Source organism: Lolium rigidum, chromosome 6 (assembly GCF_022539505.1).
Source record: "Lolium rigidum isolate FL_2022 chromosome 6, APGP_CSIRO_Lrig_0.1, whole genome shotgun sequence".
In the NCBI taxonomy this organism is placed as follows: domain Eukaryota; kingdom Viridiplantae; phylum Streptophyta; class Magnoliopsida; order Poales; family Poaceae; genus Lolium; species Lolium rigidum.
The window spans coordinates 239,392,795-239,406,709 of NC_061513.1; the positions used below are offsets into that span (position 1 = coordinate 239,392,795).

The 13,915-nt window shown below is 45.6% G+C and overlaps 2 protein-coding genes across 2 annotated transcripts; one reads left to right on the plus strand and one right to left on the minus strand.

Annotated features, from left to right (window-relative positions):
* The first annotated feature begins 4,479 nt into the window (after positions 1-4,479).
* Positions 4,480-7,968, plus strand: LOC124661526 (F-box/FBD/LRR-repeat protein At1g13570-like). The gene is made up of 5 exons (XM_047199388.1): positions 4,480-4,579; positions 5,875-5,989; positions 6,072-6,944; positions 7,043-7,186; positions 7,431-7,968. The coding sequence occupies exons 2-5, from the start codon at positions 5,882-5,884 to the stop codon at positions 7,746-7,748; spliced, it is 1,443 nt and encodes a 480-aa protein (XP_047055344.1). The 5' UTR covers positions 4,480-4,579; positions 5,875-5,881; the 3' UTR covers positions 7,749-7,968.
* Positions 7,969-9,020: 1,052 nt separating this feature from the next.
* Positions 9,021-11,254, minus strand: LOC124663856. Its single transcript, XM_047201507.1, has 2 exons — positions 9,964-11,254; positions 9,021-9,846 (listed from the first exon to the last, which is right to left on the minus strand). Exons 1-2 carry the CDS (start codon positions 11,252-11,254, stop codon positions 9,239-9,241), a joined length of 1,899 nt encoding a protein of 632 aa, XP_047057463.1. The 3' UTR covers positions 9,021-9,238.
* Between the last annotated feature and the right edge of the window lie 2,661 nt (positions 11,255-13,915).

A 13,915-nucleotide genomic window follows, 5' to 3' on the forward strand; every position in this document is an offset into this window, starting at 1 on the left:
TCCTAATTCAAGATAAAGTTCATAAAGATCTCTCATTTTGTTGTTGTTTTCCATTAAGCCTAACTAGTGAAAACAAGAAACAAAAAGATATAATTGCAGGATCTAAAGGAAATATCTTCGAGCACTCACACACCGGCAACAGTGCTAGGAAATAGCTTAGTAGTCGGAGGATGTGAATACCTTTTACCTTACCTCCCCGGCAACGGCGCCAGAAAATAATAATCCATGGAAATCCGAGCTAATTAGGACAAGGTGCGGGCACTATTGATATTCGATGCATGAGGCTTGCAACTTATAGGAGGTTTTATGCATAACACATATTAATTATTACTACCGTTGACAAAATTGTTTCCATGTTTTCAAAATAAAAAGCTCTAGCACATGAGTAATCCATGCTTCCCTCTATGAAGGGCCTTTTTTTTACTTTATGTTGAGTCAGGTTACCTACTTCTTTCTATCTTAGAAGCAAACACTTGTGTCAACTGTGTGCACTGATTCTTACATGTTTACTTATTGCACTTGTTATATTGCTTTATGTTCACAACTATCCATGAGATATACATGTTACAAGTTGAAAGCAATTGCTGAAATTTAATCATCCTTTGTGTTGCTTCAAAACCTTCTATTAAGAATCTATTGCTTTATGAGTTAACTCTTATGCAAGACTTATTGATGCTTGTCTTGAAAGTACTATTCATGAAAAGTCTTTGCTATATGATTCAGTTGTTTAGTCATTATATTTACCATTGCTTCGAATCACTTCATTCACTTCATATGCTTTACAATAGTATTGATCAAGATTATGATAGTAGCATGTCACTTTAGAAATTATCCTTGTTATCGTTTACCTACTCGAGGGCGAGTAGGAACTAAGCTTGGGGATGCTTGATACGTCTCAAACGTATCTATAATTTCTTATGTTCCATGCTAGTTATATGACAATACTCACATGTTTTATATACACTTTACATCATTTTGATGCATTTTTCGGCACTAACCTATTAACAAGATGCCGAAGCGACAGTTCCTATTTTCTGCTGTTTTTGGTTTCAGAAATCCTACACAAGAAATATTCTCGGAATTGGACGAAACAAAAGCCCATGGTCTTATTTTGCACGGAGCCTTCCAGAAGTCCGAAGAGGAGACGAAGAGGGGCGACGAGGCGGCCACACCCTAGGGGGGGGGCGGCCCCACCCCTGGGCGCGCCGCCCTATGGGGTAGGCCCCTCGAGCGTCCCCCGACTCTGCCCCTTCGCCTATATATTCTCTCTGTCGCGAAAACCCTATCACGGAGAGCCACGATACGAGAAAAGTTCCAGAGATGCCGCCACCGCCAATCCCATCTCGGGGGATTCAGGAGATCGCCTCCGGCACCCTGCCGGAGAGGGGAATCATCACCGGAGGTCTCTACATCACCATGCCCGCCTCCGGATTGATGCGTGAGTAGTTCATCCTTGGACTATGGGTCCATAGCAGTAGCTAGATAGTTGTCTTCTCCTCTTGTGCTATCATGTTTAGATCTTGTGAGCTGCCTATCATGATCAAGATCGTCTATTTGTAATGCTACATGTTGTGTTTGTTGGGATCCGATGAATATTGAATACTATGTCAAGTTGATTATTTATCTATCATATATGTGTTGTTTATGATCTTGCATGCTCTTCGTTGCTAGTAGAGGCTCGGCCAAGTTGATACTTGTAACTCCAAGAGGGAGTATTTATGCTCGATAGTGGGTTCATGCCTCCATTGAATCTGGGACAGTGACAGAAAGTTCTAAGGTTATGGATGTGTTGTTGCCACTAGGGATAAAACATTGATGCTTTGTCTAAGGATATTTGTGTTGATTACATTACGCACAATACTTAATGCAATTGTCTGTTGTTTGCAACTTAATACTGGGAAGGGGTGCGGATGCTAACCCGAAGGTGGACTTTTTAGGCATAGATGCATGCTGGATAGCGGTCTATGTTCTTTGTCGTAATGCCCTAAGTAAATCTCATAGTAGTCATCATGATATGTATATGCATCTCTATTTGTCAATTGCCCATCTTTAATTTGTTCACCCAACATGTTATTTATCTTATTAGAGAGACACCACTAGTGAACTGTGGACCCCGGTCCATTTTTTTACATCTGAAATACAATCCACTGCAATCTCTGTTCCCTGTTGTTCTTCGCAAACAAACATCATTCTCCACACCATACGTTTAATCCTTTGTTTACAGCAATCCGGTGAGATTGACAACCTCACTGTTAAGTTGGGGCAAAGTATTGTGATTGTGTTGTGCAGGTTCCACGTTGGCGCCGGAATCCCTGGTGTTGCGCCGCACTACACTCCTCCACCAACAACCTTCACGTGGCCTTCATCTCCCATCGGTTCGATAACCTTGGTTTCTTTCCGAGGGAAAACTTACTGCTGCGCGCATCACACCTTCCTCTTGGGGTTCCCAACGGACGTGTGCATCACGCGCCATCAGGATACGAAAAGGGTGATGGCTTAAAATCGGTTACCTGCTCAGAGGTAAGAGTGTCCAACTCCTCAGTGTAGTGTCTGTACATGACCATTGGATCGTTCGTCATCTCCGAGACAGTGTCCCAAATGTATGCCCAAGTTGGCCCCCGATCAGGGTTGTTCCGGTAATGAGCCCATGGCCCCTGGTTGAGTATCTTGGGCCGCCCAACTGATAGGCGGTCCCAGCTCCATACGGAAAGTAGGAGCAAGCATCCACCAATACCGCCGCTCCCAATCCTGCGACATCCTTCGTCCAACTGCGTACATAAGACATTTGGTTAGAACTTTGTCTAGCAGACTACTATAGAAGAATAGTACAGATAGAAAATCATCACCTGTCGGTAGAGGTAGGCAAGTGCCGCGCTTCCCCAACTCCACAGGTGCTCGAACACCTTAAGCGCCTTGAGCCAACACCAATGGGCCAACTTCCCACCACTGTCAGCAAAGAGAGTCCTCGAAAGCATATACCACAAGTACACTCGGGTGTATGTCCTGAGAGTGTCACGATCAGCCTCTGGCGGGAAAGATGCGCCGGCGGGAGCTCTATCCTTTTTATCTTCTGGCTCCGGAGGAGCCTGACCAATAAGGTCATCCATCTTTCCACGCCACCCATCAGAAGTTGTGTTCATACACAGTGGCTCGCCCTGAATAGGAAGTCCAAGGATCCTGGAGACATCCTGAAGAGTAGGGGTCATCTCGCCGGCCCTCAAGTGGAAGGTGTGTGTCTCCGGCCTCCACCGGTTGACAAGGGCGGTGAGTGCCTCGGCGTTCATGTTCGGCGCCCCCCGGCTTACAAGCGTGATGAACGGGAGAAGACCGGTAGGTTGGATGAACTCTGTGTACCGCTCGTCATACGGCATGTCAGTTATTGTGCCGTGGTAACGAAACTTCAAGGGGTGAAGAACCTACAAGCACATCCAGACACATAATATTATGCCATATTCAATGGAATAAAACAAGAGGTGTTAACAAAAATAAATATTAGTACCTTCCCCTTTCCTTCATATGAAAAGCCCGGTGATCCTTGTCATACTCATGATCTATGAGATACATCATCCTAATATTTTTCACAAATACACCATATTATGAGCCATTCCTAGCAAATATGAGACTATCAACAAATCTGTGGTTAAACACATGCATACATATGAGTCTATGAACAAATATTAGCCATTTCAACACATACATACATAGGGTTTCAACACATACATGTAAAATTTCATATCTAGGGTTCCAACAAATCTATGGTTAAACACATGCATACATGAGGCTATCAATTTCAACACATAGAGTATAATTTAGATTCCACCAACCAACATTTCAAATCTAGTTTCCATGTCTAGGGTTCATGTACAAATCTAGCAAGATCTATAAAATTAGTGGATGGATGGGAAGGATTCGAAGGGGATTACCTTGAGAAATGGATGGAGAACGATTTGGCCGGTCAGATCTGACGAATTCGTGGCCGATTTGGTGGGGGGGGGGGGGCGGAGGAGAGGCGGCCGGCACCGGCGGTTCCTTGTTTGCAGAGAAGAAAAGAAGAGAGAAGAAGAAGAAGAGGGTCGGGCTCGGACGGGCGCGGGCGTCACACATAAGTGGATGTGTGGCGGCCTCCGAGCGGCGCCACAGTTTCAATGTGTGGCGCCGATGTGAACGGCGCCACACATCCTGCCACGTCGGCTGGTCAGCGTCGAGCACGCCACGTCGGATGAATGTGTGACGCCGCTCACATGGACGCCATAATAGGAAGGACGCCACACAAAAGGGTTAGATGAGTGAAATAGTTTGACCGAAGGATCAGTTTGTGCTTTTCGGAAAAAAGTTATTTTTGTCAAAATCGCCACAAGTCGAGGCGAACCGCAAATTCGGACCTGCCCCAACAACAAAACAAAAAAACACACGTGGAAGGACCCACGTACTACCTCACTGGCCAACGCGTAATTTCTCTCAAATCTATCTCTACCTTAGCCCGCTCGTGTTCCTCTGTTTGTTCGTCAGGAGAGGCAGAGGAGCGGCGCCGCCGGCGACTCAAGCCGACCGCGGCCACTCCGGCGACTCTGACCTCCAGGTAACCCACTCCTCTCCCTGCCTTTCCTCTTTCCCATCGATATTCTTCTCTCAAATCGCAATTAGTAGCTCCTCAATTCTTCACTGCGCTCAACGGAACCTACAGCTAGCGGATGAAAAACGGAAAAGATACGATTGGGGTGCAGGTGAGCCAAAATCGAGAGCGAAATCGTGAGGGGAAATGAAAAATGGGTCGCCTCGGTGCCGGATTTCCGCGCCCTTGGTCGCCGGAGACGCCGCGCTGGCGCCTCCCGCGTGTCTGGAGGGCAGAGGGGCCCTGGATTCAACGCGTCCATGGAACATTCGGATCTCAGAGTGTGATCACGCGGCGGAGGGCAAAGAGCTCGGGGAGACAGAGCACGGCGTCGGGGCGGCGGCTCTGATTGAAGCCGCATCCCGTACCGCAGCAGGGTGAATGTGGAGCTGCTAGGATGCACCGCGGTGGATCAAATCCGTCGTGGTGCTTTGCATATTTGGAAAATAGTTTGGTAGATTTTGTTTGTTCGAATTGAATCATACTAGTTACCAAATTGATCTCCGGCAAATCAGGGATTTGTTTGGGTCGAGGTGATTTTGCTTCCACAAACCTCTGATTGTCGTCACAGGATTGTGTTGTCCGCCTGGAGGATTTGGGATGGGAGGCCCCTGATTTTTGCAAAAGTACTTGGCAAAGAGGATCACGAGTCGGAGACTCGATCAGGAGAAGAGACGGAGAAGGACGCAACGCAACTCTAGCCGAGTCGACCGAGAGAAGGAGCGCACAATTTTGGCGGGCTTCACACAATCCGGCAGCCGGCAGGGATACAAATCCTTCCAACTACCTTTGTTTCTCTGCTCTTAAATTTCGAACCAAAATTCCGCCGCATAATCTCCAACGACCCTGGATCCACGGTTTCCTGGCGATGTCTCTGCAACAGAGAGCGTGATTTCGATCCCTGATTTGCTCGCGTCGGAGGGACTGCAGTCGGCCGCATTATTTTCTCAAAGTTCATCGACAGGCCCACCACCGTGTTCAGGTCAGTTCCTCTTCCTAGACGAGTACCTCTCACCTTCCTGGCTGAAACCACCGCGTCCACGCCCAATTCCTCTTCCTAGACAAATCCTCTCGACCACCCCGTTGAAACTCTTCCATCAATTGGACGGACCTCCCGATAACCAAAACGCCGACAGCATATTCCTCTACCTTATGGCTCATTGATCAAACGAATTGCCTGCGGTTGTCTGTCACCCTGAGTTCTGTCCATCGTGATCCGTTTGCTAATACCAAAATAACAAACTCTACCTTGTTAATTCCAGGTTCACAATGATCAACCATACAGTATGCAAAACAACATCCTCAAACCATGTCAGTGGGAAACCGGTCTATAAGGAAAAAACAAGGCCAAACGCTAAACTGGAAGACCTTCCACAGGTATGCCGAAACTTTCTTTTTGGTGTTATAATGTATATACTAGTATAGATGGGATTTCTAATCTTGAGGGATACTGACACAGGATGTGCTGTGCACCATTGTATCAAAGTTGCCTGCTAAAGAGATTTCAAGAGCTAGTGTCTTATCAAGCAATTGGAGATATATCTGCGGTATTTGCTTCTACAAATTATGTTTCACTGGTGCTGCTGGGTGTTCCCGTGACAGTTTTGAAAGAGATCAGTACTGCCAGTACATGCAGAAATTCATCGATTATGTTAATGTGGTGGTGCAAAATTGCCATGCCAAGTTGGTTGAAGAATTCTATGTCAAATTCGAGTTTGAAACGATGCTGCTTGATCATCTAAATAATTGGGTTAATTTTGCGGTATCATCACACGCAAAAAGCATAGCTGTTTATCTATGTCCTATTATCAAGAGACGTACGGATGTTGATCGCTACGTGTTCCCATTTCACCTTTTGAATAGTGAAAGCAGCATGTCTCATCTACAGTGTATACAGCTTAGCTTTGTATCTTTCCGACCACCATCTGAATTCAGAGGCTTCCCAAGCCTGAGAAAGCTTGATTTGGAGTTTGTGGATATCACTATAAAGGATCTTGATGTTGTATTGTCCAATTGCGGTAATCTCAAATGGCTGAGTTTGGTCAGATGCTTCCTGAATTGCGAGCTAAAGTTGGATCATCTATTTTCCAGCCTACTACACCTAACAGTTGTCCGCTGTAGGACAACCAGGGTAGAACTCCGTGTTATGAAGCTCGTTACCTTTGAATATGATGGAGATTTTGTTCCTATTGTTCTAAGGCAAGATTCTAAGTTGGATAATGCACATATAAGGTTCGACGAGGCAAATTTCCAAGATGCTTTCACTGCACTTCTCAATGGCATTCCGAGCGTGCAAAATCTCACTTTAGAAATTACCTGGCAGCGACTAGAGGTTTGCTCCTGGAAATAGTTCAATTTAGCTAACATCATCTTTCCAATGACTTGTCATTTTTTTAGATCTACAATGACCATTGTTCTTTTGTCTTGCAGACGCAATTTCCATTGAATAACGCAGGCAAGTTTTCCCATCTTAGGGTCTTACAATTGTTAATGGGTGTAAGGCTTGAAGAAGTTGACAAGTTTCCCTTCTCCATTCTGAGGACAGCTCCATTTATTGAGAAGTTAGAGATCCATGTAAGTAGTGTTCTTGATTTTTATTTGCCAATAGATATATTGTTATTTGGCACCATGTTCTATTTTATTCATGGTAGGCTATGTTACACTTCTTATTCCTGGGATGAATACAGAATCTCTATGTCACACGCAAGTGAATTGGTCATTTAAATTCGAATAATGAGCCTTCATACATGTGTAATGGATGGATCTTTACATATACACATCGTGTGTTGACCATACATACCCTTTTTTCATCTTGCAGTTTGCAGGTGGTGACAATAGTTGGTTTGTGAAAAAGGGTTCAGGCAGGAAGTACCCTGAGCAATATGAATATAATTATCTGAAGAGTATGTATATGACAGGATATAAAGGGGCAATAGGTCAACTTGAATTTCTTGTGTATATTGTGGAAAATGCCCCTGCCCTGGAGGTATTAACTGTTGAGATGGCTCAACGGCTTTATAGAGATCGCTTCTCTGACATGTATAAGAAGATGAATTTGGCAGAACAACAGCATGCCTTGAGCGAGGTGCTCTGCAAAAGCATGCTTTCGTCGAAAGTGAAGCTCTGTGTTATGTAGTTAGGAGTTAGGACTGCCTTAGACGAATCAGTCGTGTATAGGCCGGGTTCTTTTTTTGTATGTTCGCTTGAATAAAGGTTATAGGGCGCACATGTAGTATTTGATGTTGTGAGAAGTATTTATGAATAACTGCTTTGCTCCATAAAGAAAAGCTATGCTATTTTCTTTTTGAGCAGAAGGTTTTCATTAAATTCGACAGCAAAAAAAGAGAAGCGATCAACATCTAAAGTCTGAGATGCTCTCTCTCTCTCATCCATATTAATTGTCTCAAATATAAATATATCTAGATGCATTTTAGTGGCAGTATATGGGCTGCATTTTATCTAGTAGCATGTCTTGCTATTCTGGCCCATGTATCACTCCAGGCGTAAATCCTGAATCGTCCATGTTTCACTCCAGACGTAAATCATGAATCACGAATTCCTAACCTGAAATTCCCGATCCCGAACCCACCCTCCACCTTTGGCTAGAGGATCGCAGATGATGGCAGCAGCAGCAGCGCACACGCGTAGGTGGATATCTGCGACACCGCAAAGCATCATCAGTGACGAGTCGATTGTGTACTGACGAGTCATGTGTCTTGATGCTACAAATCAGCTCACTATACGCGTCAAAAAACACCTCTTCCTGTCGAGTTTGATGCGACGATTGGCTCATCTCCATGTTTCTGCGCCGGAATAAAATTCTTACCCCTTCTATCATTAGCCACCGCGTGAAATAGTTTCGTGTTACCATCACCTTCGCTATGCCAACGAATTCGAGAACGCTGATGAGCCACTGTTCTTTCAAAGGAAGACAGGCCCAGCACGGTGCTTGAGTGTGTGGCGCAGCCAGCTTTCTCCATGCGACAACTGTCAAACATCTTGAGCTGCATCCAATCTGAAAATCACCAAGTTAGCTATCTCAATCTGTATTTTTACATTACCCACGGAATGCTGACCCCCAGCTCTGAAGATATGCAGCAGTGTTGCAAAACAGAGCACCGAGCCGCTTAAATAGATCAACAATTGCAGCATCATTGCACACCCAACCCTCCTTGGCCAACATGCAGTTTCTGTGCTCTCGAAAAACAATCCACACATGCCTATACGAAAAAAAACAATCACCGGTCCATCACCAACTAACCATCACAACCATGCCTATACGAAATTTCTTTTTACAGAAATTGAAATCACAGCCTAAACATCAATGGTCATCACCAACTAACCATCACAACCATGGAAACACAGAAAAAGATGTTACACATAATGGCGGGGAATCATGCAAGGGGTAGAAAACAAGTAACTGGCATGAAGTTGGAACTCATCAATTGTTTCCAACTAACCATCACAGCCTAAACATCACTGTTCCATCACCAACTAACCATCACAACCATGGAAACACAGAAAAAGATGTTCTACAAAATGGCGGCAGGGTGAAACACAATTCATCGAACATTCACCAGACTGAGACCTCTCATTCGCTCAATGAACTGCCCAAAGGACCTGTAATCACACCATATGCCAATCATCATCGAGGACGTGGCCTGCCTTCTCTCTCAAGATGGTTGCATTTTCGACCAGCACTAGTGCTCCACATTCTTTGAACAGCTCCATAATCTCTATAGCAGTGCCTGTTTCCATAAGACGAGGCACGTCAACAGAGACTGGATCTTTGGAGTCCTTCCACTCCTTGATAACGTCTTTTGCCTCCTGCAGAGAGTTAAGCGTTTTTTCTTCTACAATACACATGCCTGTTTGCGCGCTGGGGTGCAAAGTCTGTAGAGTGAAACCCGCTGATCTACAAGCTTTTCCTCCATATGATAGAGCTGAGGCAGCACCGCCTAATACCTTACTAACCCCCTTTGATGCCTTTGCAGAATTGCGAGCAGTCGTTGCTACGTAACCCTCTCCAGTACACTTGAACTCACCCACATGTTTGAAAAATGATTTGGCGACAGTGATCTCCTCATTCAGGTAAAGTAGTTTCGAACCCAGGGATGTAACACCAACACCAAACTCTGAAGCAAATAGCTTCCCGGCCTTTACGCCTTGTCGGCATAGCTTTCCAAGATAGCTTCGGCGTTTGTGACCTTCTGATGCTGAAACTTCATCTTCATCTGCAATTAATACATTGGATTTTTTATTTACTTCGCCAATGAATCCGGGAACAAAAGTATTGCACAAATGGAAGGTAAATAACTGAATTACTGCTGAGATGTCTTAAATTTACTTACATTCACAAAATGATGACATTCCTTGCTCTCTGACAAATGCCGTCCAAGGATGACATTCCTCTGAATTCGAATTCTTCCAAGCGATGAGGTAGCGCCAAGACAAGGGCGGGGGTGCAACTTCACCATGCCAAGCACCTAGCAGATTGAAGTGCGAGAGATTGTTGAAGACATTCAGATGTGTGTTCTGTGAAATATCCACGCTGACTAGCTTCCCCTGAACAAAGAAATAGACCAACTCTGCATTATCTGGATGTACAATGGCGAGGGCTGGTATTTCACAGGGCCATATCTTTGCAGTGTCTATCATGAACTCAGGTTGCCACGATGTTGAGAGGGTGTCAGGATCAGATACCAACGTCCACATCATAACTGCTGTCTTTGCAATGCCAGAGTCACCTGTTACTTGCAAGAATCGCAGCATTCCGGCGCTCACTGTCACATAGCGCTTCTTGGCAATGTCGTTACATTCAGACTCATCCTCCTGTCTACGCGTTACTCCATTTGGAAGATCCAGAAATACCAGCACAGGATGTATCTGAAATGGATCGCAGACGATGAGACCCTTGCGCAGGTCCACCCACCACAGCTTCCCTTGATGTGAGATAACCTGGTCCGTGCAGCTGGGGTTGAAGCCAATACAGTTAACCTTGTCCTGCACCCAGACAGCGCTGCCAAGCCGAAACCGGAGCAGGTTGGCGATCTCGTCCGCGTCGTTGACGCTCTGTAGTTCAGCTATTACATACTCCACGCCGTCGGCGCCGACCCTGGAGAGCAAGCCAACACTCTTGATACTCCAGACGTCGGGCACGTCGAGGCGCTCCGGGACGCGTACAGCGGCATCGGTGGCCATGAAGAACTCAGCGGTGACACCAGGGACGAAAGCAGAAAGAGGCAACACGACGAATAAGCCCGCGGGGTTTGGGTCGAGGTTGAGCCCGATGCCAGGCGGAGAAGACATGTGGAGAAGAAGCCCACGGGCGTCGTGTGCGGCGATGTAAGGGTGTCGATCGAAGTTGTCGCGGTCTGGGTGGATGCTTCTGGCCACCCAGAGCCTCGACAGGGTCGGCGACCAGGACAACTTGACCGCCGCCTCCTCGCGATCCTCGGCCTCGGCGTCGTCCCAGATCAGCGCCACGCGGTTAAGCAGAGTCCACGGCGCCATCGGCGGCGAATCTGACGAAGACGAAGACGACGGCGCCATCGGCGGCGAAGCTGACGAAGACGAAGACGACGGCGCCATCGGCGGCGAATCTGACGAAGACGAAGACGACGGCGCCGCCGCCGCCGCCATTGCGGTTGATTTGGGGAGTGCGCCTTGAGAGGGCGTGGTGGGGGAGAGAGAGGGCAGGGTCGTGGGGTCTATGTGATGTGGTGGGGTCCACTGGTTTCTGCGATCTGGTTGGCTCGTAGCTGGCGCTTTTTTTTTTTGTTATATACTTGTCTCCGAGTTCCTTTCTCCCGTGGTTTAACCGGACCCACCGACCTAAGATCAATTCGAATTCGAAATTGGTTAGAGCATCTCTAGCTGCTTTGTTCACAACTAAACTGAAAAGAACTGAAAAGAAAGTTAACAAACCAAGGGCTCCTATGAATCATTCATAGGATATGAAAGTATAGGAATATGAACAACATAGAATGGAGATATCATGTCTACTTGAATCCTATGAAAACATGAAGTGTGTTTGATTGTAGCAAAGAAATTTTCCATGAGATATGATCTAAAAAAATTCTATATAATTTACACTAGAAGATTCCTATAGGATTATTTCTATAGGATATGTTCCTATGAATAAAGCAACCTATGTAGGAAATTTTTCCATTGGACCTAAATCATACACAATTCCTATGTAAATCCAATGAATCAAAGGAGCCCCAAGTATTTAAACAAAATTGGCGGTTTAAAACTTTTATGATTATGGCTTGAACAAATACAAAATAAAACTAGTGTTTAATCTGTCAAACGCAAAACCTATATAACTAAAGTTCACCTATGTGCACCAACAACATGCTAAGAAAGGCAAGCAACTATGTGATAGCAAGATATACAACTTCAAGCATGAAGGCTATTGATACGCCTCCGACGTATCGATTATTTCTTATGTTCCATGCCACATTATTGATGAAATCTACATGTTTTATGCATACTTTATGTCATTATTATGCGTTTTCCGGAACTAACCTATTGACGAGATGCCGAAGGGCCGGTTCTCGTTTTCTGCTGTTTTTGGTTCCAGAAATCCTAGTAAGGAAATATTCTCAGAATCGGACGAAATCAAGGCCCAGCATCCTATTTTTCCACGAAGCTTCCAGAACACCCGAGAGTCGCCAGAGGGGGGCCACTGGGCCCCCAGATGATAGGGCGGCGCGACCTAGGGGGGGGCGCGCCCCCCTAGTGTGTCACCGCCTCGTCGCCTCTCCGACTCCGCCTCTTCGCCTATAAAAAGGTCCCTGACCTAAAACTTCGATACGGAAAAGCCACAGTACGAGAAACCTTCCAGAGCCGTCGCCATCGCGAAGCCAAGATCTGGGGGACAGGAGTCTCGTTCCGGCACGCCGCCGGGACGGGGAAGTGCCCCCGGAAGGCTCCTCCATCGACACCACCGCCATCTTCATCAACGCTGCTGTCTCCCATGAGGAGGGAGTAGTTCTCTATCGAGGCTCGGGGCCGTACCGGTAGCTATGTGGTTAATCTCTCTCCTATGTACTTCAATACAATAATCTCATGAGCTGCCTTACATGATTGAGATTCATATGATGATGCTTGTAATCTAGATGTCATTATGCTAGTCAAGTGGATTTTACTTATGTGATCTCCGGAGACTCCTTGTCCCACGTGTGTAAAGGTGACAGTGTGTGCACCGTGTGGGTCTCTTAGGCTATATTTCACAGAATACTTATTCACTGTTATGAATGGCATAGTGAAGTGCTTATTTATATCTCTTTACGATTGCAATGTGTTTTGTATCACAATTTATCTGTGTGCTACTCTAGTGATGTTATTAAAGTAGTTTATTCCTCCTGCACGGTGTAATGGTGACAGTGTGTGCATCCGTGTTAGTACTTGGCGTAGGCTATGATTATGATCTCTTGTAGATTATGAAGTTAACTATTGCTATGATGGTATTGATGTGATCTATTCCTCCTACATAGTGTGAAGGTGACAGTGTGCATGCTATGTTAGTACTTGGTTTAGTTGTGTTGATCTGTCATGCACTCTAAGGTTATTTAAATATGAACATTGAATATTGTGGAGCTGGTTAACTCCGGCATTGAGGGTTCGTGTAATCCTACGCAATTAGTGGTGTTCATCATCCAACAAGAGAGTGTAGAGTATGCATTTATCTATTCTGTTATGTGATCAAAGTTGAGAGTGTCCACTAGTGAAAGTCTAATCCCTAGGCCTTGTTCCTAAATATCGCTATCGTCTGCTTGTTTACTTGTTTTATTGCGTTACTACTCGCTGCGTTACTACTTGCTTGTTTCTTGTCCTGGGCAAAGCACTTTTCCGGTGCCGTTGCCATTGCTCATACTTATTTATACCACCTGTATTTCACTATCTCTTCGCCGAACTAGTGCACCTATTAGGTGTGTTGGGGACACAAGAGACTTCTTGCTTTGTGGTTGCGGGGTTGCATGAGAGGGATATCTTTGACCTCTTCCTCCCCGAGTTCGATAAACCTTGGGTGATCCACTTAAGGGAAACTTGCTCGCTGTTCTACAAACCTCTGCTCTTGGAGGCCCAACACTCGTCTACTAGAATAGAAGCACCCGTAGACATCAAGCTATTTTCACGGCGCCGTTGCCGGGGAGGAAAGGTAAAAGGCACTCATACTTCGGTCCCGGGTAAAAGTACTTTTACTGTTGCCGTTGTGTGTGTGCTCGAAGCTATTTCCTTTAGATCCTACAATTGCATCTTTTTGTTTCTTGTTTACACTAGTTTGGCATAATGGAC

Coding starts and splice junctions, on each gene's coding strand:
- LOC124663856 (XM_047201507.1), bottom strand. CDS start 11,254: ATGGCGGCGGCGGCGGCGCCGTCGTCTTCGTCTTCGTCAGATTCGCCG. Junction 9,847..9,963: donor AATGTCATCATTTTGTGAAT/GTAAGTAAATTT, acceptor TATTAATTGCAG/ATGAAGATGAAGTTTCAGCA.
- LOC124661526 (XM_047199388.1), top strand. CDS start 5,882: ATGATCAACCATACAGTATGCAAAACAACATCCTCAAACCATGTCAGT. Junction 5,990..6,071: donor AACTGGAAGACCTTCCACAG/GTATGCCGAAAC, acceptor ATACTGACACAG/GATGTGCTGTGCACCATTGT. Junction 6,945..7,042: donor TTACCTGGCAGCGACTAGAG/GTTTGCTCCTGG, acceptor TTTGTCTTGCAG/ACGCAATTTCCATTGAATAA.